The sequence below is a fragment of the Bubalus bubalis genome, chromosome 9 (assembly GCF_019923935.1).
Source record: "Bubalus bubalis isolate 160015118507 breed Murrah chromosome 9, NDDB_SH_1, whole genome shotgun sequence".
In the NCBI taxonomy this organism is placed as follows: domain Eukaryota; kingdom Metazoa; phylum Chordata; class Mammalia; order Artiodactyla; family Bovidae; genus Bubalus; species Bubalus bubalis.
In genome coordinates this window covers 51263508-51290056 of record NC_059165.1, presented here as the reverse complement: position 1 = coordinate 51290056, position 26549 = coordinate 51263508, and the positions used below count along the sequence as shown (strand labels likewise).

At 41.9% G+C, this 26549-nt stretch overlaps 1 protein-coding gene across 5 annotated transcripts in view; it reads right to left on the bottom strand.

Moving 5' to 3' along the window:
• HTR4 (5-hydroxytryptamine receptor 4) overlaps window positions 1–26549 on the bottom strand; it is a 192446-nt gene that overhangs the window by 11105 nt on the left and 154792 nt on the right. For 3 of the 5 annotated variants that reach the window (XM_025292462.3, XM_006052688.4, XM_006052682.4), the window contains one exon: window positions 21343–24790. The exons of the other annotated variants lie outside the window; for them this stretch is intronic. In XM_025292462.3, the coding sequence (XP_025148247.1) occupies window positions 24700–24790 (91 nt within the window). In that variant the 3' untranslated portion in view covers window positions 21343–24699. Of the gene's footprint in view, window positions 1–21342; window positions 24791–26549 lie in introns of those variants that run through there. 5 annotated transcript variants of the gene reach the window in all.

Below are 26549 nucleotides of genomic sequence, written 5' to 3'. Positions count from 1 at the left end.
AGTTTGTGACCACAAAAGTATCATTTAGAATGAAAACTAACAGGCTGAAAAGAGCAGAGGAAAAGCATCTGGGTCCTTCACAGTGCTGTTCAATCACTGAAATAACCAATCCTAAAATACCAAACTCTACCAAACCAAGCTTTTTATCATGTAAATGGATAATCTTATTTTTTAAGTTAATTTTAGTTAGGAATTCTAGCACTTACAGGCCAAAGTATTCTGAATGACACAATGCCCACAGTCCCTGTATCCCATGTCTACAATGACTTCCACATTTTACCACATCCAAATTCTACCCAGTCTTTAAGATCCATTCAATACCACCTACTTCCAGAAGCCTTCTACACCACCCATGAGCATTTATTATCTGTAGGAACACAAATTATCTGCTAATGTGAGGTGTCTGATTGGACATATGTCGGGCCTCCTGACACTCCTGGAAGGCAGAGCCAGCATCTTTTTAAAAGAAGAATCATTCTTTCAGCCCTCAGTACCAGACCCTGCACTGAGTACTTTAAAATGTTATTGCATTTAATACCAACAATGAGTCTATGATGTTAGCACTATTATTTTATATATTTCCATTTCACAGATGAGAACACTGAAACTCAGAGAGGTTAAGATTTGCCAGAGGTTACTCAACTAGCAATGGCAAAGCCAGGATTCAAACCCAGGCATGCTAGAATCCCAAGCCCTTTTTGCTATTAGTACTTGCAGGCTTATTTTTTTTAATACTTGCTACATAGCTCACAATATATAGGGCAAAATATCATATAATATACAGAAATGTTTACTGACTGGATTACAGAATGGGACAATCCTCCTCCATATTGCCTGGAATGTATACTGATTACAAAGTATGTTGGCAACTGTTCTCCCACTGATCTTCCCAGTCGCCCTGTGTGTTCACCACTCAGATTGCCTCTGCAACAGTGATGGCCCTTTCCATTCTCCCACGTACTACGCCAGGTCTCCCAGAGGATGGCGTGGGGAGACGTAGTCCCCTCCACACATTCCTCTTTTGGAAATAAACAGGCTGAGCGTATTTCTGGCTGTGGGTATTTCATGTCAGGAGGCCAGACATATGTCCAATCAGACACCTTACATTAGCAGATAATTTATGTTCCTACAGATTATAAATGCTCATGGGTGGTGTAGAAGGCTCTGGAAGGAGTTGGCATTGAATGGATCTTAAAGGGTGCGTAGGATTTGTATGTGGTATAATGTGGGAAGTCATTGTAGACATGGAATACAGGGATTGTGGGCACTGTGTCATTCAATCCTTCCATGAGGAGGATACTGAGAAAGACAAAACTCACATCTTGGGTTGGGTCACCTCCATGGAAACCCCCTGGCAAAGAAGCTAGGAGTCTGAAGATTGAAAAAGGAATACCTCTCAGCTGGTACAGGATGGAAACGTATTATAAACCAAATGTTTTTATTTTTTCAAAAATTAATATGTTAAAGGTCTAAACCCAAATATGATGGTATTTGGAGGTGGAACCTCTGGGAGGTAATTAGGTTTAGAAGAGATCATGAGGGTAGGGCATCCATGATGGGGTTAGTACCCTTATAAGAAAAGGAAGAAAGAGTTGAGTCCTCTCTCTCTATCCCTCACCTCCACACCATCTGTCTCTCTCTCTCTGCCATGTGAGGAGAGTCACAAGACATCTGTCTTTAAGATAGGGAGAGGATTCTCACTGGGAACCAAAGTGGCCTTCACCTGAGTCTTGGACTCCCCAGCTTCCAAAATTGTGAGAAATAAATGTCTGGTGTTTAAGTTACCTGGTCTATGATATTTTGTTATGGCAGACTGAGCAGGCTAATACAGGAGGTCTCAAGGAGTCAAAGAAAGAATGTGGATGGAGAGAAAAGAAAACAACAGTATATGTTGTGGAGACAGGACTTTTCGCTGCTAGGCATTAATTCAGGAAAACCTAAGAGAAACATCAAGAGAAAATGAACCATCAGGGGGACATCTGTATGTATGTGTTCCTGTGAATCTTTTACTGCTGCTGCTGCTGCTAAGTCGCTTCAGTCGTGTCTGATTCTGTGGAACCCATAGACGGCAGCCCACCAGGCTTCCCCATCTCTGGGATTCTCCAGGCAAGAACACTGGAGTGGGTTGCCATTTCCTTCTCCAATGCATAAAAGTGAAAAGTGAAAATGAAGTCACTCAGTCGTGTCCTACCCTCAGCGACCCCATGGACTGCAGCCTTCCAGGCTCCTCCGTCCATGGGATTTTCCAGGCAAGAGTACTAGAGTAGGGTGCCATTGCCTTCACTTCATTTATCCAAAGGTCAGTATCCAGTGACCTTAATTATCCAAAAACCTACACCTTTGGTTTGTTTGTTCTTTCCAAAGGTCTCTGAGTAATCAGAGTAGTTGTCCCAAAGGTGTGGACTTTCCTTGCAGTCTTCCTCATTTTTCACTCAGAGAATATGTAAACTTACTTTGCATACAACTCTAGAAAGCTCCACCCTTCTACACACAGTCTTTCCAAGACTGGAAACCAGGATGAGAAGGGAAATATGTGATGCTACTGTAGATAAACTGATTACAGGAAACAAGGATAGGCGACATGTGCAGAGAGAACAGAAACACAAGAATGTCTACAAAAATCAACACAGCAGAACCAACTGGGACCATACGGGGCAGAAGAAAACATTTCAAACATCCCTCAAGACCATTACAGTAGTGTAAAATAACTTAATAATGGAAATTCACAATAATGACTTTGAACAAAGTTACTCAAAATCTGATTTGATACTAGGGGAATCCAAATAAAGTCTGTGTTTCACTTAATAGTATTGGATAAATGCTAATTTTCTAGCTTTTGATGAATGTCTCAAGGTTATATAAACTGTTAGCATGAGGGGAAGCTGCGTGCAAGGTGTATATGCACACTATGTACTATCACTGTACTATTCGTTTTAAGTAACTTATTTCTATGTCTACGTTGGGTCTTAGTTGTGCCACGCGGGATCTTGGTTGCGTCATGCAGGATCTTTCACTGTGGCACACAAACTCTCTAGATGTGGTTCATGACTTTAGTTGCTCTGCAGCATGTGGGACCTCAGTTCTGTGGCCAGGGATCAAACCCGCATCTCCTACACTCCAGTATTCCTGCCTGAAAAATCCCATGGACAGAGGAGCCTGGCAGGCTACAGTTCATGAGGTTGCAAAGAGTCGGACATGACTGAGCATGCACGCATGCGTGCTACTGCATTGCAACGCAGTTTCTTAACCACTGGACCACCAGGGATGACCCTCTACTATTCTTCTACAGATACAAAAGTATTTCAAAACAAAAGGATTTTTTAAAAACTGAAAGAAAAAAAATTTAATCACAATCCTTTGTTTGAGAAAGATGGAGTTCACCACTTACAGCCAAGGAGACAGACACAGGATGAACTGGGGCCTGGGAAAAGCCTCCGAGGACCACGGTTGACACTGGTGGAATTCAGCTCGGTCAAGTGCTCATCTCCTAGAGGGCTTGAGAAGACTGTGCGCCCAGAACAGGGAAGAAGCCCAAAACAATATTTAAAATTAAGTGATAGAAAATAAAATAAAGCTCTCAAACCATATGAATATTTGGCCTTCAGGTCAACAGCAATCAAGGTCCAGAAGGACCTCTGCACAGGCTTCAGCCAACAACTGTGACGTTTCCATGATATGTGATGTGTCCACTGGACTCAACGTGGCCCAGTGAGGGCCGAAGAATAAGAAAAACTAAGGACCTTTTGTGGGAAGAAGTGAATGAACAGATGCAGGCATACTCACAACACAGACAGTGACAGACTTACAGAGTACGTTCAGAGCTATACAGGAACAGATCTATTGCAGAAGAGCAGGAAAAAGCTGCAGACAGAGGAGCAGCCACTTTTAGTTGAAACAGAAAACAGCCACAGAAGTTGGGGGAAAAAAGAAATGCAGAGGTTAGTGTACAGGTGATCTTAGCCCAACTGAACATTCTACTAGAATCAAAGTGCCTTTAGGTGAGGGTAAGGAAGGGAGCATAATTATTGCACAACACAGTTATACCACACTGTATCTCTGAAAAGCACTTTAATAGCCAGAATCTCATTTGAGTCACAGAAATGCTTGAGAGATTTACACTGTAGGTTGCTATCTTAATTAACCAAGTCAGAAAACAGGCGCCGGGAGGAAAGTTACCTGTCCAAGGGCACCCGGTAGTTAGCATCTGAGGCAGAACCAAGGCCCAGTACCCTAAATTACCTGTTATGGTATTATGGCCAAGCTATGTACAGAAAGCCACCCTCTTTCCTTCCCCTTCCTCTTCCTCATCACTAGCCAGGCCTCGTCTTGTATTCCATACATGAATCATCCCATGTAGTATTCCCATATACAACATCCCCATATATAATGTTGCACATAATACTCAAGCCAACCTTGTGAAGTAGACACTATTAACTCTCATTTCCTAATGTGGAACCTGAGGCTTGGAAGCAGGATTGAATGTGACCAAAATAATCTGGTTAGTAAGAGAGATGGGGGGTTCAGTTCTATGATCTTTGAAAACGGTTCAAGGAGAAAGACTTAACCAAGAGAAGACTGAGAAAACACTGGAAGTCATGTTGATTGTTGTGTAATGTTGAGTAAAGTTAAAATGGTTTTGTGGGGGAAAAAAAAGAGGGAAAACCCTCATCTGACTTCAAGGCCCTCTGACAGAACCACACACATTTAAAGCGAGCGTCTTGATCACAGAGCCTCCCTCCTAAAGGCTAGAGCAACCTATTCCTCATTCCCATCTGGCTAGCCCCCAGTAGATTCTGGATCAGGCAAGGAATGAAGCTCCTCTTGAGCTCTGGGTCCCATTCCAAGAAAGAAAAGCCATGCATGGCTTTCTTATATTTCCCAGAGCTACCCCAATCCCCACATTAGGAAACCCCATCCAAATACTCCTTCATACCTTCAGGGCCCCAGGTTCTAAAAGGCTCTCCTAGCTTTGCCCACTTCTTCCCTCAACAAGACATCAAATTTCACTTTTTCATGAGGCAAGAGACCAGGTGGAAAGCCAGGATCCTGGAGTCAGAATTGTTAAGGGCAAGCTGATTAAAACAATTCCCTTTCCCTTCTCCAGGGGATCTTCCCAACCTAGGGATCAAACCCACGTCTCTTGCATTGCAGGGAAATTCTTTACCAGCTGAGCCACAAGGGGAGCCCAAGAATATTGGAGTGGGTAGCCTAACCCTTCTCCAGTGGATTTCCTGACCCAGGAATTGCACCAAGGTCTCCTGCATTACAAGCAGATTCTTTACCAACTGAGCTATCAGGGAAGCCCAAAATAATTCATCATAAGGATGAAAAAGCACAGACCATACCCTCTTTGCCCTTCTTCCCTCTTCTTTAGCTAACTTCCTATGGTATGTCCGTGCTGAGGAATCTTTGAAAACGTTGTTGGGTAGGGCCACTTCCTCCTTTCAGCCATCTCTGGCCAATTTCAACATGATATTCCCTTTCCCTCTTTTAAACAAACATAGCCCTTTCTGCCTCTATAATTTACTTAACAATATAAACTACCTGTGTGATAGCCCTTACTGTGTCTTGTTAAATACAGCTGTACATATACTTAGCGTGTTTCCTGAGGAAGTTCCTTCCTCTTGTGGGAAGGAACTATGACTCATTCATCTAGTGGTTTTTACTTTATTGACCATTAGCCAAACAATGGTGGTTGAGAGTCAGATGTTCAGAATTCTAATCACAACTTCATTACTTAGAAGCCTCACAACCTCAGACCTCCCTATACCATGGTTTCCTCATCTGCCACAGAGATAAAAACAGTATCTCCCTCAGCTAGCTATGGTGAGACATGATCATATTGCTCATCATGCCTGGCATGGTGCTCATGAACTATTAGCCAGTATTGTGCTGCTGCTGCTGCTAAGTCACTTCAGTCATGTCCAACTCTCTGTGACCCCAGAGATGGCAGCCCACCAGGCTCCTCTGTCCCTGGGATTCTCCTCTGTCCCTGGGATTCTCCAGGCAAGAATACTGGAGTGGGTTGCCATTTCCTTCTCCAATGCATGAAAATGAAAAGTGAAAGTGAAGTCGTTCAGTTGTGTCCGGCTCTTTGCGACCCCATGGAATGTAGCCTACCAGGCTCCTCCATCCATGGAATTTTCCAGGCAAGAGTACTGGAGTGGGGTGCCATTGCCTTCTCCAGTATTGCACTAGTCAAACTTAACTACAAGATTTCACAGTGACATGGACCCACATCTTTTTCCTTCCTTCAATTGGTTCTCTCTGGCCCTTCATTAGCCTGATGACATGCTTTTAATATCCTTCACAATCAAGGCTCTCCTAAGGGTTACCATAACAAATACTATGTCTATTCTATGAAAAGTTTCAATTTCAATAACTCATATATGGTATGAAAATTTAAGAAAGAAACTCAGAAACTTTCAGTGAGCTATAAACCATCAGCTGAAGATTTAAATATCTGAGTGTTTGTATGATATGCTTTCCTGGAAATCAGACAATTAGTTCTTGGCTACTCAAACAGTAGGAGCCAGGATGTTTCTGAGTGCAAGAGTAACTGAGACACTCCATGGCTCTGAGCTTCCACAGTTCAATAGTTTCCAGTATTTGTGTGGGGCTGAGATTACACATAGGATAATACAAACTACTATAAATAACTAATACTACAATATATGTAAGGCCTTAATAATTACTTAATTAAAAATTTAATTACTCTTACATTACTCTTACTCCTTTTAATTACTATAATTACTCTTGCATCCTTTTAAATGTGAGTAACAATATTGTTTTTCTTGGATATAACCCTTAACAAGTTTAATGAGCAAATTTTGGGAGTGCAATGTATAGGTAAGTTATAGACATGTCTGAAATAGTGAGCAATTCTAGGGGAAAAAACATTCCTTATAAAAATCTCAGAAAAAGATATAACCTTACAAACACTTTTTTTGTGCTGCACTATACTTAAACATGTGGAGAAGGCAATGGCACCCCACTCCAGTACTGTTGCCTGGAAAATCCCATGGACGGAGGAGCCTGGTGGCCTGCAGTCCATGGGGTCGCTAGGAGTCGGACATGACTGAGCGACTTCACTTTCACTTTTCACTTGCATGCATTGGAGAAGGAAATGGCAACCCACTCCAGTGTTCTTGCCTGGAGAATCCCAGGGACGGGGGAGCCTGGTGGGCTGCCATCTATGGGGTCACACAGAGTCGGACACAACTGAAGCGACTTAGCAGCAGCAGCAGCATACTTAAACATGGGGGATGAGATTAAAATTACACATTGCAGAAATGTTAAGATGAAATTTAAAATATTTGTATAAAATAAAAATTTAGATTTTCATAAATTTTATAAAATGTTTTAAAGACCTTATTCCCTGTCACTTGTCCATGTCAGCCTTGCTGAATAGTTTTCCTGTGACCTCTGGCTGTTTGAATTTTTACTGGCTGGACTGTTAATGTAAGATTTTGCCCAGCTGAATCTATGTTTTTATATACAGTGATTTTCCCTTACATTTGTACTGTAGACCATGATCCTACAAAGCCTTTGACATCCATCATTTTACTTTTTACCCACCACGAACCCAAGAGGTTGGTATTGTGAAAGTATGAGCAGAAAAGAAATCACACATCCCTTTCCTTGCCCAGACAAGACATGTAGAAGACCATGCTAACTGATCAGCCTTACCTTTCTTAAATTCAAACATGTTTGGTCCAGGCAGAGCCTTGGCCTGGCAGCTTGGGACAGAGCTGGGGCAGGTCACAAAGCCAGGAAACAGCACTGTGCAGGCTGCCTTGGCTACTGTTTGGGTACGGATGTGACAGGCTGGGGATTGGTTGGTGGTTAGCCAAAGGCCTGACAGCAGGTGTTAGATAAACTCATACCCAAAAAGACAATGTTTGGTGGCAGATAGAGGGAAGAGGTCAGACAGAGAGCTGGCATCCTAGATAATGGCTGGGAGTGCTTCAAACACCTGGATAGCTCCTGCCACCTGCTGTGACTAAGAACCTTGGCTTTCCCGATTAGCTCAATCCCTCTTATGCTTGGAGGAATTCTTTGCTACTAGACAGGGTCTTATCCACAAATACTGAGTTAATACCTTAAAATCATTTGCCATAAGCTCAGAGGAGAAGCCTGTATCTGGCCCGAGGTAGGGACCCACAGCAGTATCCTCCCTGGGAAGGGAGGTCATATCATCCTCTTCCTCAGACTGAGGGCTTTGTGTCTCCTGGACAACAGTTGAGGACCAAGTCTCAAGGCTGTTTTTAAGCAAAGCTTAATGCCATAACCAAAGACAGCTTCCCCTAGCGTGGCAAATCCCTACAAAGTGTACTTTCATATATTCTGCCCTATACATCAGGGAAAACGATGAAATTTCTTAAGGGTAATTTTCATTATTTTTGCAGTAACAATATCAGGAAACACAACTTTACATACTGCCCAACAACAGTGTGTGTTTTTAATCTACTGCCTTAAAAACATCTGATCTGAAGTTGTTCTAAGCTAAAGCTGATTGGAAATGACTGGGACCCCTTTCATGAACTAACTTTGAAATATCACCTATTTTTATAGTCATTAACTCACTCTGAGGCTGCACTACTAACGATCTTAACAACTTGCTGCAACATCACTCTGAGGGCACACTTTGCTCTCAGAGTTTAGCCAAAGCCAAATAAAAATATAGTTCTGATCTGACTACATCAGCCCTGCTGTCAAAAATGTCCTGGCTCCTTACCTCACTCTTCCCTGTGCTAGGGACCTCTGCTTGTCCCTAGTGGGAGGCTAAGTTCTGGCACATTCTGAAGCCACCTCTGCCCTGGATAGGAACTATTAGATGGGATCTGGTTGCTGTTGATGAATTTCACTCTCTGTAGCATTAACAATGAGGTCCTGCAGGGGGGTTGTGTTTGTTTGGTCAGGGCTTTTTCCATTAGGTTTGGTCATCAGCAGTTGGCTGGTTACAAATGCAGCCCTAAGATTGAAAGGCTGGAATCCAATTATCCCAGCTTCCTGTCTGCTGAGCCCTGCCAGGGAAGAACACAGTCATGTTTGCCTGCCTTGTCAGGCTCCCAAGACTCAAAGTGTATCATTTGCAGAAAACTAATAAACAACAGATCCTCAGATGTTTTGATGGAAAGGCAACATGGTGAGGAAAGAGGATGCACTGGTCCAGAACACAAAATCTAACGCAATTCCATATTTTGCCTCTTTCTGGCTCAGTGTCTCTCCTTTCATTTCTTTGAGCTTTCATTTCTCATTTATTAGAGGAAGATCACAGCACCAACCACTGGGCTGTTGGGAGATTTTAATGAGATGTTGTATGTGAAAGAGCTTTGAAAACTATAATACTGCTGCTGCTGCTGATGATGATAATAACAAAGTTAGCTGACATTTACTGAGAGCCTATCATGAAAGGGCACCCTCAGTTCAGTTCAGTTCAGTCGCTCAGTCGTGTCCGACTCTTTGCAATTCCATGGACTGCAGCACACCAGGCCTCCTTGTCCATCACCAACTCCCAGAGTTTACTCAAACTCATGCCTATTGAGTTGGTGATGCCATCCAACCATCTCATCCTCTGTTGTCCCCTTCTTCTCTCACCTTCAATCTTTCCCAGCATCAGGGTCTTTTCAAATGAGTCAGCTCTTCACATCAGGTTGCCAAAGTATTGGAGTTTCAGCTTTAACATCAGTCCTACCAATGAATATTCAGGACTGATTTCCTTTAGGATCAGTCTATCAATTCAGTTCAGTTCAGTCACTCAGTCGTGTCCAACTCTTTGCGACCCCATGAATTGCAACACGCCAGGCCTCCCTGTCCATCACCAACTCCCGGCGTTCACTCAAACTCAGGTCCATCAAGTCGGTGATGCCATGAGTATGGATTTTCCAGTAGTCATGTATGGATGTGAGAGTTGGACTGTGAAGAAGGCTGAGCGCCGAAGAATTGATGCTTTTGAACTGTGGTATTGGAGAAGACTCTTGAGAGTCCCTTGGACTGCAAGGAGATCCAACCAGTCCATTCTAAAGGAGATCAGTCCTGGGTGTTCTTTGGAAGGAATGATGTTAAAGCTGAAACTCCAGTAATTTGGCCACCTCATGCGAAGGGTTGACTTATTGGAAAGGGCACCCTAGTGGGTATTTAATAGACACCATTTCATTTAATACCTACAAAAATCTTTTGAAAAATTGATGATGGTGGTAATAATGATATTAATAATAATAGCTAACATTTCTTAAGTGTTTACCATATACTGGCCTCCAGTGTCAGCATTTTATACATGTTACATCATGTGAAATAGGTACTTATTATCATCTCTAATTGACACATGTATAGTCAAAGTTACAGTTTTTCTAGTAGTCATGTATGAATGTGTGAGTTGGACCATAAAGAAGGCTGAGTACCAAAGAATTGATGCTTTTGAACTGTGGTGTTGGAGGATTCTTGAGAGTTCCTTGGACTACAAGATCAAACCAGTCCATCCTAAAGGAAATCAGTCCTGAATATTCATTGGAAAGCCTAATGTGAAAGCTAAAACTCCAATACTTTGGCCACCTGATGCAAAGAGCCAACTCATTAGAAAAGACTCTGAAGCTGGGAAAGATTGAGGGCAGGAGGAGAAGGGGATGACAGAGGATGAGATGGTTGGATGGCATCACCAACTCGATGGACATGAGTTTGATATAGCTCTGGGAGATGGTGAAGGACAGGGGAGCCTGGCACGCTGCAGTCCATGGGGCCGCAAAGAGTTGGACATGGCTGAGCGACTGAACCACAACAAACTGACACATATGAGAAAAACTGGATACGTCAGTTGGGTGATCTGCTCAAGATTAAGCTGGTGGAAAGAGGCCACAGGATCCAAACATAGGCATTCTGATTCAGCAGGAGTTGGCAAACTTTTTCTATAAAAGGCTTGATGTAAGAATTTTAGGTTTGGGGACCACATGCCATTTCTGTTGCATATTCTTCCTTTTTGTTTTTTTCTGAGAGGGAAGTCTGTTTAGTTCTTGTTATTGTTGAGTTTTCACACCCCTTAAGGGTTACACAGAAATAGGCCTATGGCTGGACGTGGCCCACCATAACTTGATGACCTTTGCTCTAGAGATAACTTCAGTTTTACAGATAAGGAAACTAATGCTCAAATACTCAAGTACTTAAGTCATTGAAATCAGGATTCTAATTCAGTTTTATTGGCTTTCATAAAGTGTGTTAACCCACACTCTATTGCTTTCACTGCTAAGTCACTTCAGTCGTGTCCGACTCTGTGCGACTCCATAGACGGCAGCCCACCAGGCTCCCCCGTCCCTAGGATTCTCCAGGCAAGAACACTGGAGTGGGTTGCCATTTCCTTCTCCAATGCATGAAAGTGAAAAGTGAAAGTCAAGTCACTCAGTCGTGTCCAACTCTTTGCGACCCCATGGACTGCAGCCTAACAGGCTCCTCCGCCCATGGGATTGTCCAGGCAAGAGTACTGGAGTGGGGTGCCATTGCCTTCTCCAATTGCTTTCACATATGCTGTTATCACTGAGTTAGGGACACTATACTCATCCCAGTCAATTTCCAAAGAGAACAGGCTTTTCCCTATTTGAACAAATTCCCTGTATCTTGTCTTGGGGACAAGATAACAGTCTGAGGTTTAGCAGACCCAATGCTGTGTACAATGCCTAACACAGAGTAGGCATGCCATAAATCTCTATTGAGTGAAAGATTTCTGATTAGATTCAGCAATTAACCAAGATCTCAGCCATTTGCTCAAATTCTCTAGACCTTATGTTTGAGTCTGTAAATGAAGGCAATGACATATTCTTTGGTCTAGCTCATAGGAAATCTATAACAATTTATGGGATCATTTCCATAGAACTATTTGGCAGAAAGATAGTATGTAAAGAAATATGATCTTCACAATGAATTGTTCTATTGACAACAATGGCACTTGGAGACTCTATTTATGACTTTGAGATACTTACATCAATAGCTAGAAATAGGACAATAAGGATGAGTCTGTGACTTCATCAAGTGAATACTGTCATATCCACCAATACAGTCTTATAACAAAGCGGGGATTTTTATTTTAACCTTGGCTTCTCACTTCAAGGAACAAGTGAAATTCTTGGAAATGTATTCAAAATTCTTTCCAGATTTCTAAGGGAAAGCCTATAGATTTTATCAGACTCTCAAAAGAGTTTTATTATATCCTGTTAGAACCACAATAAAATTGATGCAGTGTAGTTTCCACCTGATGAGGAAAAGGGAAAGATAAAACCTGCCAGTGCATAGTGATCAGTGCTAGGTTTTCCAGATGTCCCTGACAGTATGATGCTTTGTTATACTCTCAAGATACCCACTTAGGGTCCTACAGCAGCTCCCCAGTTCCCCACTAGCACAGGTGTCTGAGTCTGGAATCCATCCAGAAGATTAATCAACCATCCATGCTGGGTGAGTGACCAACACTCAGGGAAACCAGCAGGGTAAAAACAGCTACAAAATGCAGCAACGGGGTCTCTTCCGTTTTTACCTTTGCCCCTGAGATCAGGGCCACAGAGGGTGTCATAACAAGCCTGAAGCTCTTTTTCTCCCCCCATTGCTAGAAGTTAGCTAGCACTTAGTACTGGATTAGTAATAATAATACTACTTTGCATTCGTTGTCCATTCCTATATATTTTAGATAGAATATTGTGTCTTAATTAACCTCACCAAACATCACTTTTTGCCTGGCTTTCTAGTTTTTGTAACTGTGTCTTTCCCTGACTACTAATATTATAGCCATTAAAGGCCCATGCCCCCCCCCCCCCAAAAAAAAATAGATTTATTTCTCTCTCCTCCAGCAACACGAAAACCTTTGCCCAGTGAATAAATAAAGTTTGGTTTCTGTGAGGTGGGCTACAGAATCTGTTTCATGAGAAATTTGGGACCTAGAAGGGAAGTGGCTTGCCAGAAGTCACCCAGCTGGTGACTCACAGTGGGATCAGAATTCATGCTTTTTTTTTTTTCATATAGGCTATCACAAGTGAAACCATCAGTTACAAAGGAAGGTTTAAATAGAAAATAAACGCCAGGAAATTAGAAAATAAACAGAGACTGCTCCCCACTGAGAGGGCTTCTATTAGATGAGACAGAATTCTGGAATGACTTTGGCATTTTACTTTTATAACTCAATGTTTCCGGAAGGCTCTGCATTGAGATGAGGAGATGCACTAATAAGAGTAACCCTGATAAAACCACTCTTTCCTGGTTCCTTCCATTGACTCACATCCGCTTGACCAACTGCCCACTCTCTGGCCAGCTGGTACAAAAGGTTCACTAGAAATGGTGCCTTGGTTCAGTCATCCAGGGGCTTTTCACTGGAAATTATGAATCCCTGGCTTGACTTCCCTTTCACAAAGCCTTAGTAATGGATGACTCACAGTCTTCTCCATGGCAAGTTCCTGAGGATGATAAAGAGAGATTGCTATAAGGCTTCAGAGAATGAATATGGGGTGTAGGGGGGTTCTGTGTTCTGGCCAAGAATTTCATCATCAAGCAATGGCGTATGGGCCCCCATTTGGACCCGGTTGACAAGAAGACCATATCCTAATGATTACCATGCTAATTCAGGGGACCAAGGCTGGAATGAAATAATATAATCCTTCAATGACATTCAGTACTGAGAAAGACTCAATTGAAATTGAATTATGTGATCTCAACCAAGTATTTTAAAAACACGGATAATGTCTGAGCTTTTATCAAAGGCTCTAGACCAATTTAAAAGACTATCCATCCAGGCTGCCAAGATATCCAGACATATTATAAAACATCTTCTAATTTTGGAAAGAGTGCCTCTTTAAAGTTTGATGACATTGTTTCTACATAGGCAAAAAAAACAGAGTATGAACTCTGAACTCTTAGGATAGACAACTCTACACTTATATCCTGGCTTTGCTCATTATTACTTGTGTAACCCAGGTTCAGAAACTTAGTCACCCTCAACCTCATTTCACTTATCCATAAAATGGGTTATTATATAAAATGACAATGAAAATAATAATAAATACCAATTATCTGCCTGATGGTATTATAATTGCTATCATATACAAATTTAATTTAAATTATATAACCTCATAAGTCAGGTAGCATTAACACTTCTGTTTTACTCATGAAGAAACTGAGACTCAGAGAAGTTAATTAACTTGCCTGAGGCAACTTAGCTGGCCACTTGAGAAAGAGTCAATATAGTCAATACTATTTTTGAGAATTAAATGATATAATACATGTAAAGCCTCAAAGTAGTATTGACATATCTTAGGTGCTCAATTAAGTTGTGTCCCTTTACCATCTTAAAAGGAAAAGTGCAGCTACTGCTTAGGAAACTCATGAACTGGAGAAAATGAAGAGACATTTTAGGCTTTCCATAATAAGACACTGAATCAACTAAACTCTGTTTCTTGCCTACGCACATCATATAAATCTTCTCTGATTCTGTAACCAAATATCTTACCATCTCCAGCTTCTCCTGAATAGTGTTCACAGCCTGCCCTTTCCTGGATTAGACACCTGGCATAGAAATAACCACTGCTTGCCACTTTCACCACTTCCCCACCCCTGGTTTCTCAATTTCCTTTCCATATGTCTCTACACGCAGCTTCAGAATTTCAAATGTCATGGAATCAGAGTACTAATAGTAACAGGTACACTTCAGTGAGTGTGTATGCCAGGGACTATGCTCCACTGTTTATGAGCTTTAACCCACTGAATCTCACAACACTCTACAGGATGGGCTATGGTTATCCCTCCACTAAGAAGAAACAGTGATGTCAAAGTGACGCACACTCAGTAACTGGAGAAGTCTGAATCTAAACCCATGTCTATCTAATGACAAAGCCCAAGCTCTTAACCACAAAATGCTTCTCAATTTGTATATGCAAAACTGAAGGCAGAGAGAGGCAGGGACATGTCGCGAGTCATACAGTAAGTTAGGATGCTGGGGGAAAAGGACACATTTCCTGACATCTCTTGAGCATGCTGTATCATACCCTAGCCTGGGCAACTCCTACATCCTTGGCCTGGACCATCCAACATTCACTGCATTCTCTGTCCTGTGTCAATAAACGCCATTACAGGTGAAACAATAGCCAATACTCTCTAGGATTACACAATGTCAAGTAACTCACACATCAGTCTGATTCACCACCATGTTCTATAAATACAAACTTTATTTAAGCTTAAGTTCTTTTTCGACAGGCAGACATGAACCAAAAAAAGGGGGGAAAGCTTGGCATAAACCATGGAAATAATGGTATTTTAAAACTCTAATCTTTTGCTACTTGCAAGAAATATGATAAAATCTTGATTTTATTCAAAATGGTCACAGGAAAATTTTCTTCTTATCAGAAAGCTGCAGCCACTGCAGTGGATGGAGAATTAAACAGCAGAGGAGCAGTGAGGTTTGAGGGTTGAAAGAGCTAAGCAGGATGTGCAGTGCAGATGCTATAAACAAAAACAAGTTCTTTCAAATAAGTAAATTCAATGAATTTATTGAAAAGCTTCAGTGCATAAAAACCTGTGTTGGGCACAAGAAAAAGGCGGAAAAATGATGATTGATAAGAATTGGCTCTTGTCCTCAAGGAGCTCAAAATCTGGGCTCTGGAAGGGAAGCTCAGAATAGGAATCATTAATGAACCATGAAGGCTTCCCTGGTGGCTCAGATGGTAAAGGGTCTGCCTGCAATGCGGGAGACCCAGGTTTGATCCCTGGGTTTGGAAGATCCCCTGGAGAAGGAAATGGCAACCCACTCCAGTATTCTTGCCTGGGAAATCCCATGGACAGAGGAGCTTGGTGGGCTACTGTCCATGGATTCAGAAAGAGTAGGACACAACCGAGCACTAACAATACAAACCACACTGAAAAGCACAGGAAAAAGTTTTAGGAGAACAAATAAACTGCTTCAGGGACTGAAATAGATTAAAAAACCTCACACTGTCTTGGAGGCTGGAAGAGACTTCAAGTAGAAGGTGGTATTTGAGATAGACCATATAAGAGATGCTAGGAGATGTATGCCCAAGGGAAAGAATGGAAGAATCAATAAACTGAGGATGAAAATGTGAAGAGCATGTTAGGGGAACACAGAGCAGATGGCTTGCTTTGTAGGAATATAACTATGTATAAACAGAAATAACTGGAGGCAAAACTCTGGTATACTTAGAAAATGATGGGCAGCCCAGATTTGGTTAACAATGAGGAGCCCTTTGGGCTTCCCTTGTGGCTTAGCTGGTAAAGAATCTGCCCGCAATGCGGGAGACCTGGCTTCGATCCCTGGGTCAGGAAGATCCCCTGGAGAAGGGAAAGGCTACCCACTCCAGTATTTTGCCCTAGAGAATTCCATGGACAGTCCATTGGAGGAGTCCTTTGGAGGTTTTGATCTGAGAAACAGCATGCTCAAAGTTGTGTTTATAGCCTAACTCCCCAGTCCAGAAGGTGACAGCATCAGCTGTAGAAGGGTGATGTTAAGTAGGATGGAGATTTTAAAAAATGCATGAGAAAAAGTTTACTGATTATATAACCATATTCAATTTCCTTTTATTTCTGATGAAATGAATAGTTTTATAGGAAATCACTTTCTGGCTAGATAATAATTGGCTTTTTTACTTCCAAGAGATCTAAGAGAAGAAGATATTAAGAAGAGGTGGCAAGAATACACAGAAGAACTGTACAAAAAAGAGCTTCATGACCCAGATAATCATGATGGTGTGACCACTCACCTAGAGCCAGACATTCTGGAATGTGAAGTCAAGTGGGCTTTAGAAAGCATCACTACAAACAAAGCTAATGGAGGTGATGGAATTCCAGTTGAGCTATTTCAAATCCTGAAAGATGATGCTGTGAAAATGCTACACTCAATATGCCAGCAAATTTGGAAAACTCAGCAGTGGCCACAGGACTGGAAAAGGTCAGTTTTCATTCCAATCCCAAAGAAAGGCAATGCCAAAGAATGCTCAAACTACTGTACAATTGCACTCATCTCACACACTAGTAAAGTACTGCTCAAAATTCTCCAAGCCAGGCTTCAGCATACATGAACCGTGAACTTCCAGATATTCAAGCTGGTTTTAGAAAAGGCAGAGGAACCAGAGATCAAATTGCCAACATCCTCTGGATCATCGAAAAAGCAAGAGAGTTCCAGAAAAACATCTATTTCTGCTTTATTGACTATGCCAAAGCCTTTGACTGTGTGGGTCACAATAAACTGTGGAAAATTCTTCAAGAGATGGGAATACCAGACCACCTGACCCGCCTCTTGAGAAACCTATATGCAGGTCAGGAAGCAACAGTTAGAACTGGACATAGAACAACAGACTAGTTCCAAATAGGGAAAGGAGTACATCAGGGCTGTATATTGTCATCCTGCTTATTTAACTTCTATGCAGAGTACATCATGAGAAACGCTGGGCTGGAAGAAGCACAAGCTGGAATCAAGATTTCTGGGAGAAATATCAATAACCTCAGATATGCAGATGACACCACCCTTATGGCAGAAAATGAAAAGGAACTAAAGAGCTTCTTGATGAAAGTTAAAGAGGAAAGTCAAAAAGTTGGCCTAAAGCTCAACATTTGGAAAACTAAGATCATGGCATCTGGTCCCATCACTTCATGGCAAATAGATGGGGAAACAGTTGAAATAGTGTCAGACTTTATTTTTGGGGGCTCCAAAATCACTGCAGATGGTGATTACAGCCATGAAATCAAAAGACACTTACTCCTTGGAAGGAAAGTTATGATCAACCTAGACAGCATATTCAAAAGCAGAGACATTACTTTGCCAACAAAAGTCCGTCTAGTCGAGGCTATGGTTTTTCCAGTGGTCATGTATGAATGTGAGAGTTGGACTGTGAAGAAAGCTGAGCACCAAAGAATTTATGCTTTTGAACTGTGGTGTTGGAGAAGACTCTTGAGAGTCCCTTGGACTGCAAGGAGATCCAACCAGTCCATTCTAAAGGAGATCAGTCCTGAGTGTTCATTGGAAGGACTGATGCTGAAGCTGAAACTCCAATTCTTTGGCCACCTCATGTGAAGAGTTGTTTCATTGGAAAGGACCCTGATGCTGGGAGGGATCGGGGGCAGGAGGAGAAGGGGACGACAGAGGATGAGATGGCTGGATGGCATCACCAACTCGATGGACATGAGTTTGAGTAAACTCCGGAAGTTGGTGATGGACAGGGAGGCCTGGTGTGCTGTGATTCATGGGGTCGCAAAGAATTGGACACAACTGAGTGACTGAACTGAACTGAACTGAACTTCCAATTATGTGCTATTTGGGATTAACATGGCTTCCCTGGTGGTTCAGATGGTAAAGAATCTTCCTGCAATGTGGGAGACCCAGGTTCAATCCCTGGGTCAGGAAGATTCCCTAAAGAAGAGATTCTTGCCTGGAGAATCCCATGGCTAGAGAAGCCTGGCAGGCTACAGTCCATGGGGTTACAAAGAGTCAGTCACACAGAAAGTGACTAACACTTTCACTTTCACTGGAATTAGCATACGTAAAATAAATGAAGAACCATTACAAACGTAAGCAACACTTCATGGAGAAATAAGGGGGACAAAAGGAAAAAGACAAGAAGAGAATTATCTGTGTTAAGGATGGTTCTTGTTGCTAAAGAGAACAGGTATCAGGTGGATCAAGTCCCCTCAGCTAGTAACACTGGGGAGAAAGGCTACACTTGGCAGGGTCTGGGTTCCATTTCCCCATTTCTGGCTCCAAATAATCTCTTTATTCTTGGGGAAATTCCAGGTTAACTTCTATGTGATGGAAAAATGATACCTATCTTGTAGAGTTTCAGTTAAAATACTTCCCATAAAGCCTGGCCCATAGTAACTAACTGATGAATGGTAACTAAAATGTCCTTGTTATTGTCAATTTTTACTTACTTCTGTGATCCCATCTCCAACTACTTTCCCCACATTTACTCAGTGCCATGTACACTTACCAGGCTCATTATTGCTTCAGATTCTTTGCAGTTGCGGTTTCCTTTGCCTGACATAATATTCCCCCAGATTAACACACACAGACTCCTCTTCAATATTCCTTTCCCAGGTCATAGGGGGCTGATCTCTTGACGTTTTCTGAATACCTCAAACAATGTCCACACCCCTGCTTCATCTCATTTTTTTTTTATTCTTCATAGCACTTGTGTGTATATAAACTTGTCTCATTCATGTTTTATATGTCTCCTTTCTTATTTCCTGGCTCCCAATGAGGGAATCTCATCAGTATTATTTTTTAATGGATCTTTGACAACAGGCCCTAGCACATAAAGTGAAGTGAAGAGAAGAAAAATCGCTCAGTCGTGTCTGACTCTTTGCAACCCCATGGACTTTAGCTCACCAAATTAGATCAGATCAGATCAGTTGCTCAGTCGTGTCCAATTCTTTGCGACCCCATGAATCACAGCACGCCAGGCCTCCCTGTCCATCACCAACTCCCAGAGTTCACTCAGACTCACGTCCATCAAGTCAGTGATGCCATCCAGCCATCTCATCCTCTGTTGTCCCCTTCTCCTCTTGCCCCCAATCCCTCCCAGCATCAGAGTCTTTTCCAATGAGTCAGCTCTTCGCATGAGGTGGCCAAAGTACTGGAGTTTCGGCTTTAGCATCATTCCTTCCAAAGAAATCCCAGGGCTGATCTCCTTCAGAATGGACTGGTTGGATCTCCTTGCCGTCCAAGGGACTCTCAAGACTCTTTCTCAACATCACAGTTCAAAAGCATCAATTCTTCGGCGCTCAGCCTTCTTCACAGTCCAACTCTCACATCCATACATGACTACAGGAAAAACCATAGCCTCGACTAGACGAACTTTTGTTGGCAAAGTAATGTCTCTGCTTTTGAATATGGTATCTAGGTTGGTCATAACTTTCCTTCCAAGGAGTAAGTGTCTTTTAATTTCATGGCTGCAGTCACCATCTGTAGTGATTTGGGAGCCCAGAAAAATAAAGTCTGACACTGTTTCCACTGTTTCCCCATCTATTTCCCATGAAGTGATGGGACCGGATAGTAGGTGTTTAAAGTATATGTTTCTCTGACTATTGACAGAAACTATGTAACACACAGAAACTACCCAGAACACGGTGACTATTAAATCAATGTTAGTTCCCACCCTCTTGCATGGGTCCAGAGAATGGCTGCTCCAAAGTGAAGAAAGACAAGATGAAAGGAAAAGAAAAGAGGGTAGATTTGTCCAAGGTTAGGCCAGCCCAGGTTTTGAGGTCTAGTTCTCTGCCTTGACACAGCATATGCTTCACAGAAGGTGAAGGCTCAGGTGGTCATTCTAGATGGATGTTTCAGGAGATGAGGCTTTTTCTTTATGGAGGAAGAGGTTCTGTAAATAAGTGGACAAGTGTGATTCTGAGGAAAGTCATCAGGAAAAATGGCTTTCAGGAATCTTACAAATGCTTTAGAAAAAAAAAGAAGGAAGGAAAAGCCAAGCACCATCACAGACTTTCAGTGCAGAGTGCCTTTTCCAGCTGCTTAAGGTTTTTAGATGTCAAGAAATCTCCTTCCAGCGATGGATCATAATGAGTAGAGATGAGGGAACCCAGATATACCTGTTCTCCATCCTACTTGAACCTACTGCAATGGAGTTCCAGGTAAATCTTGTGTATGAAGAAAGAGCTTTGATTTGAAAACCTAATCCTTGCCCACCCTCTGCATGTCATATGTGAGATGATGGTGGTCCCAAGGATTAAACAGAAGAACTGGGTGAGTACACTGCCCCCGACTGCTGATGGGGGTCTTTCCACCACCCCATTCTCAGAAGAGCTGGGACTTGAATTTCACTGACATGTATTCTGGGCCTTAAATTCCAGGAACTCCAGAATCCTGAGTTGTTCATGACACAAAAAGAGGAGGCACATGATTAACAACCTCAATTCAAGACTAGTGAATATATAGTACAAGCGCCATGCTGACTTGAATGGCGCCTATGGTGTATGCCCTGAGAGTGGCTGGGCTGAAGCCTTCCCTATGCCCTTCCTGGGATGATCCATGTAAGAGAGAGATGTCTAGTACTTGAGGCTGACAAAGGTGACAGGAAGACAGGCAAAATCACATTATTTAGGAGTCCTGAGCTTCTGTCTTTACCTTGAAGAGAGCCTGATGCTAGAGACAGAAAATTCTCCAGCATCAAACACCCAAAGCTTCTGAGGGGTGAGTTGGGCTATGAGATAACAGAGAAGCTGCAGAGAACTGAGGCACAGGATTGACTTTGGCATTTTATTGTATACTCAAAATTCTCCTAATAGTTTTAAGACATTAGATTTCCCTCCATATATAATTTCTGTAACATGTAAAGAATGCACAAATATAAACATATGTATTTATTAATGTTTATCAATAAATAGAATTTATCAATAAAGAAAACAAGGCTCCTGTTTTTCCTAGAACACATTCTTGGGACCTGTTTCAAAAAGTGGATTGCATCAAAAGCCAAGGGTAGGGAAACAAATTAGAATCAGGGGTCTAGTACTTCAAAACTTTAGCTTCAAATAAATCATATGTATAACTAACAATTTCATAAAACCAAAATATAACCATCATTAAAACTTGCAAGCCTTTGAAGATATATATTTAAATCCCATGTTGTGTATAATGGGCACACATGTACTTTATATGTTGATTACACAAAGGGATTTAGTTTGCTAGAAAATGCATGAGTGGCCCCACTTGTAATTCTGCTTTATTAAAAATGTAAACAAAATGAAGGTGTTATCTAGACAACACTAAGTGATAATTAACAATAATTTACATAAACTATCAGATTTTTTAAAATCTCAAATTATTTGCTTCAGTATCTCAATAGACTCTTTATATAACTATTAGCTTATCATTCATGATCTAATTCATGTTGGAGGGTTCTTTTCATATATATATATAGAGAGAGAGAGAGAGAGAATTAACAAGGTGGGGACAATTTCGATGACCCAAGTCTTTGTCTAAATAAATGTTTTCATGGCAAAAAGGTATTTGAATTTATTCCATGTGACTCTGAGGTTACATGAAAAATTAGGCTCATTATCACAAAATTTAGACTGTAGTCCTCATCTCTCTCTACCTACCTCTTTGAGAACAACAAAATCCCTTCAAATGAGAGTGTTTGTGATGTACAAATTTGCAGTGTTGGTGTGTTTTGGGTAGCTTAGAATAATCAAATGCAGAGGGGGTAAATTTGGGAGAATGGACCCCCAAAAAGATGATCCCTTGGTATTGTTTTTCAGTATAGGAAGCTCACTCTCTAAACTGGTCCACCTCTTAGTGAAGAAATTCTTAGCCTTTGACTACCCAGGAGCACTTAAAGTAATTCAAAGTCATAGTAAACAAAATGGCATTTTATGATTTACAGAACATCATCACAAAAATTATCTAATTTATCTCCACAACAGCTTCATGAAGGAGGCAGGAGAGATTGTTTCTGAGGCCGGAGAGGTCCAGTTACTAGTTCACAGTCACACAGTAAGTCACAGCAACTGATTCAGGGCCCTTGAAGCTTCTTTTCTCCCTCATCCTTACTGCACATTCATGGAAGCTGTGGACAATGTGGGCAGCAGCCCAACAGATATAGTGTGAGTCTCACTGCTAGGATCAGGGCCTTGCAGTTCAAAACTTTGCTGATCTCTCCTTTGTATTAGAGGAGGATCATCCTCCTAAAGGTGGTTGTCTCCTAAGCTCCAATCTTGTTAACGGCACAGGGACAGTGACTCAAAAAAGCACAGGCAGTTGGTCCATCCAGAGTCAATGTACAAGACAGGACTTAGATAAACTTTCTTCATATATGATGAGAATAGGTCCCCAGATGAATCTGCTCCCACTGATCAGTGACAACCCCAGGCTACACCAGGAGCATTTCAGCGTGGTGCATCTTTCTCAACAGCATTTGGGAGTTCCAAGTCACATTTCTCATTAGAGTCTTTTCCTGTTCCCTAACAAGTGATTTTCTCCACAAAAAAATTGTAAGCCTTAGCAGGACTCAGAATTTTTCTTTTCTTTTTCTTTTTTTTGTTTTTGGCATTTGGATTGTTTGATGGCAATCTTTTCTTTCTCATTCCAAAGTCTCTTCCAGGCTGGTGCAATTCCAGAAATAAAGTAAACATCAGTGGAAATGACATCTGACTTCTTAAACAGCAGGAACAAGGACAGTATGATGAAGTCCTGAGATGCTATCAAACCACAGACAAGACCAAAGTGGAAACCTCACAGGGCTCTGGGATGTGGCAGTGTTTACTTCCCTGGGACCTTCACCCTGGGACAGGTGGCAAGAGCTGTGAACTTGGTTTTAAATGAAAGACATCCAGGTTTATCTGAAGGGCAAAGCTGGCAAAGTCAAAAGTCTAGAAGGCCCAGATGAAGTGGCTATGAAGTGGCTAGTTCCTTTGAAACAAAGTCAAAAGGCAGGCAGGTCACACCTTTTTGAGGTAGCTGATGGCTATAGCAGCATCCTATTGTCATAGAAACAGAAAGGAATCTTAGAGATCCCCTGGTCCAAACTTCAGTTGATAGATGAAGAAAGTAAGGTACAGGGAAGGAAGGGCATGGGTCGCGATTTCACATCATGTTAGAAGTGGAGCCAGGGCTGGAATCCGGGTCCTCTGGCTTTGAGTGAAGTGCTGTTTTTCCACCCTGAGCACTGCTTGGTCCTGCTCCTCCACCTGGGGAAACTGCAGTGAGTGACAAGTCTTGGCAGCGTGAGCCTCCAACAGTTCTCTCCTTTGGGAGCAGCAAGGTCAGATTCAAGGGTTATAAATTGGTACCATGGACTTTGCCACAACCTCATGGGAAAGATTCCAAAATCTTTCAATAAACACTATGATGCCGCTGGTCCTGCCCAAGGCCCTCGAGGAAATTATTTGTTCTAGGAAAGTGAGCATCTCAGAGCAGGAGGGCTTGAGGTCATGGCACTGGTTGGGAGCTGTCTGTCTTCTGCTTCCCTCCGAGGTTGCTGCAGAAATGGTTTTCCTCTGAAAGATCATTGCCTTGTTTCTTCCATGGTGAATAAATGGAGCATGTCCTGAAGAGAAGGACTGACAAGGACATAAGGAAGAGCAAGTAGAAGTCTGTGATGGACATGGGAGGACGCACAGTTGGACCCAGACTCTGGGGGGAAAGTGTATTAGTGTCTGGTACAGAGCAGGACAGAGATGAGCCAGTGAGCAGTCTGAACATGGCTGTGACAGACACGAACAAGCAAGAGATGCGTGCTTTTGGAACAGAACTCTGACCAAGGCAGGCGCAGGGAGGATGTATTTTGGCAGTGCATGTGAGCAGGCACAGCAAAGAAGGAATATTTGGAAACGTCTATGCTTGAGATAGGACACAGTGAGCGATCCTGTTTGGAACATAAGCAAGACAAACCAGGCATAGTAAGGGTATAAACTGGGGACAACAGAGACTATGAGGCAAGGGTGACTATGAGGCCAGAAAGAGGGAGTGCTAGGAGATAAAAAGATCCCTTCCAGGGGGATCTCTGGCGAAGAACCTCCCAGTGAACAAGGGGACCACCCTGTCCCCTGCCACCTGCTGGAATCCTGGAAGAAAAGCTCGACGAGCACAGGGTGCCTGCACCAACAGACGGAATGCTGGGTGAAGAGAACACCGGGTGCAGTCATGCACAAGCAGCAGCTTAGGACCTGGCCCTCTCTTGGAGGGATGGCTGTCTTCAGGGTCACTGCCCCAGGGGCCTAAGTGTCACTGGGCTGTGCAGCCACCAAAGGAGAACTTGCTGGGGGGTGGGACTGACTCTCCCATTGGCCACCACACTCCACTGCATCCCTAGAGAGGGGAGAAGATCACAGAAACTCAGAGTTGGAATGGACAGAGAGTCTGGTGCAAGAACCCACCCACTGCAGAAAAGCCCCCTGTTCCATGCAGACAGGTGGTTGTTTAGCCCCTGCTTAGAAATCTCCACTGACCCACCAGGCCATATTATTTTTGATCAGCTTTAGTTATTGGAAATAGCTTACTAATATTCTGCCAAAATGAGCCTTCCTACAGCTTCTATCCAGTGGAACTACTATGCCCTCCAGGCCCACTCAAAATTCTTCTCTCTGCTAATTATATCCTCCAAGTTTTCTCTTCTCCAGGCTACACATTTCCATTTTCTTTAATAGTTCATTATATATTATGGTTTCCAGATGATTGCCCATAATGGTCACTGTCCTCTAAACACAATCCTTATTAAAATGATCTCTTATGGAATACAGAACCAGGAAAGAGCCCAAATCTACATAGTGAATCTAATTTATGTCACAAACTTTTCATCATCAATTTAGTTTACTTCTATGGATGTGATTAAGTTCATTTCCGACAATGATAATATTCTATTGGCTATGTGTTCAGTTAATTGCCAGGTTTTGTCTTTTTTCATACAAATAGCTGTCAATTCCTGTGGTTCTTTACTACACTGGTGCAATTTTTATTTATATGTATATTTATTTATTTACTCATTCACTTATTTTGCCAAAATATAGGACATGACATTTGTCTCATTTTAATTTCATTTTATTGATTTGGTATCATTTTAGTCAACTGAAATTCTAAATCATAACAATTTCAACATTCAAGATAGGATTATTTAGCACTGACTCAAGTGAGACTTTAAGGCTTCCACAAGCACATAAGAAGATCAGATATTCGGGATAGGGGGACACATGTACACCTGTGGCTGATTCATTTCAATGTATGGCAAAATCCACCACAATATTTTAAAGTAATGAGCCTCCAATTATAATGAATAAATTAATTTTTAAAAACATGAAAAAAGAAGATCAGATAACTATTGCTACCTAGATCTTTCAGTTTAGTATCATTTGCCTTTTAGATCTTCAATTTTCAGTCAAGAGAAAAAAAAACTATTGATCAAACAGGGATAAACCAGAACCTATGGTACCCCAACACAGACTAGCCTCCCAGCAAATGGGTAATCATCAGTGTGCCTGAGAATGGACCCATCCATGGAAGGCTTTGTGCAATGCCTTGCTGAAATGTCCTGTCAAGCAGTAAGTCTGTCCTAATAGACAATGAAATGAGTTGACATGAATTTTTTTGTTTGTTTTAATGAAACAACACTGATTCTTGCATACATACCATTTGTGTAATAACTGTTTTCAATTTTTGGTAAGGTCTATTTCAAGTTGTGAGGCTACAGTTTCTGGAGTCTACTTTATTCTTTCTTTAAGAACTAGGGCAATATTTACTGATCTCCAGGCTGCTATAAAACCCTGAGTCCACAAAAGAGCACCAGTCAGAGGTCTCATCAACCAGTTCCTTTAATCCCCTGAGAAATATTAATAATACATCTTGGCTCAGAGACAGTTAAAAGCTTTCCATAAATCTCAGGCAGCAACTTTCTCCCTGTGATATTCTCTTCTTTCCAGTTGGAAGACTATTCTTACTGAAGCAGAATATGTAAGATTTCTTCCCTAAATAAGGAGAGCTAACTATTTTTGGGTTTTCTACTTGCTCTGAACATAGCTATTGATTCATCCTTAGTTATATTTTCCTTCGTTCAGATTTTTCACATGCCATTTTC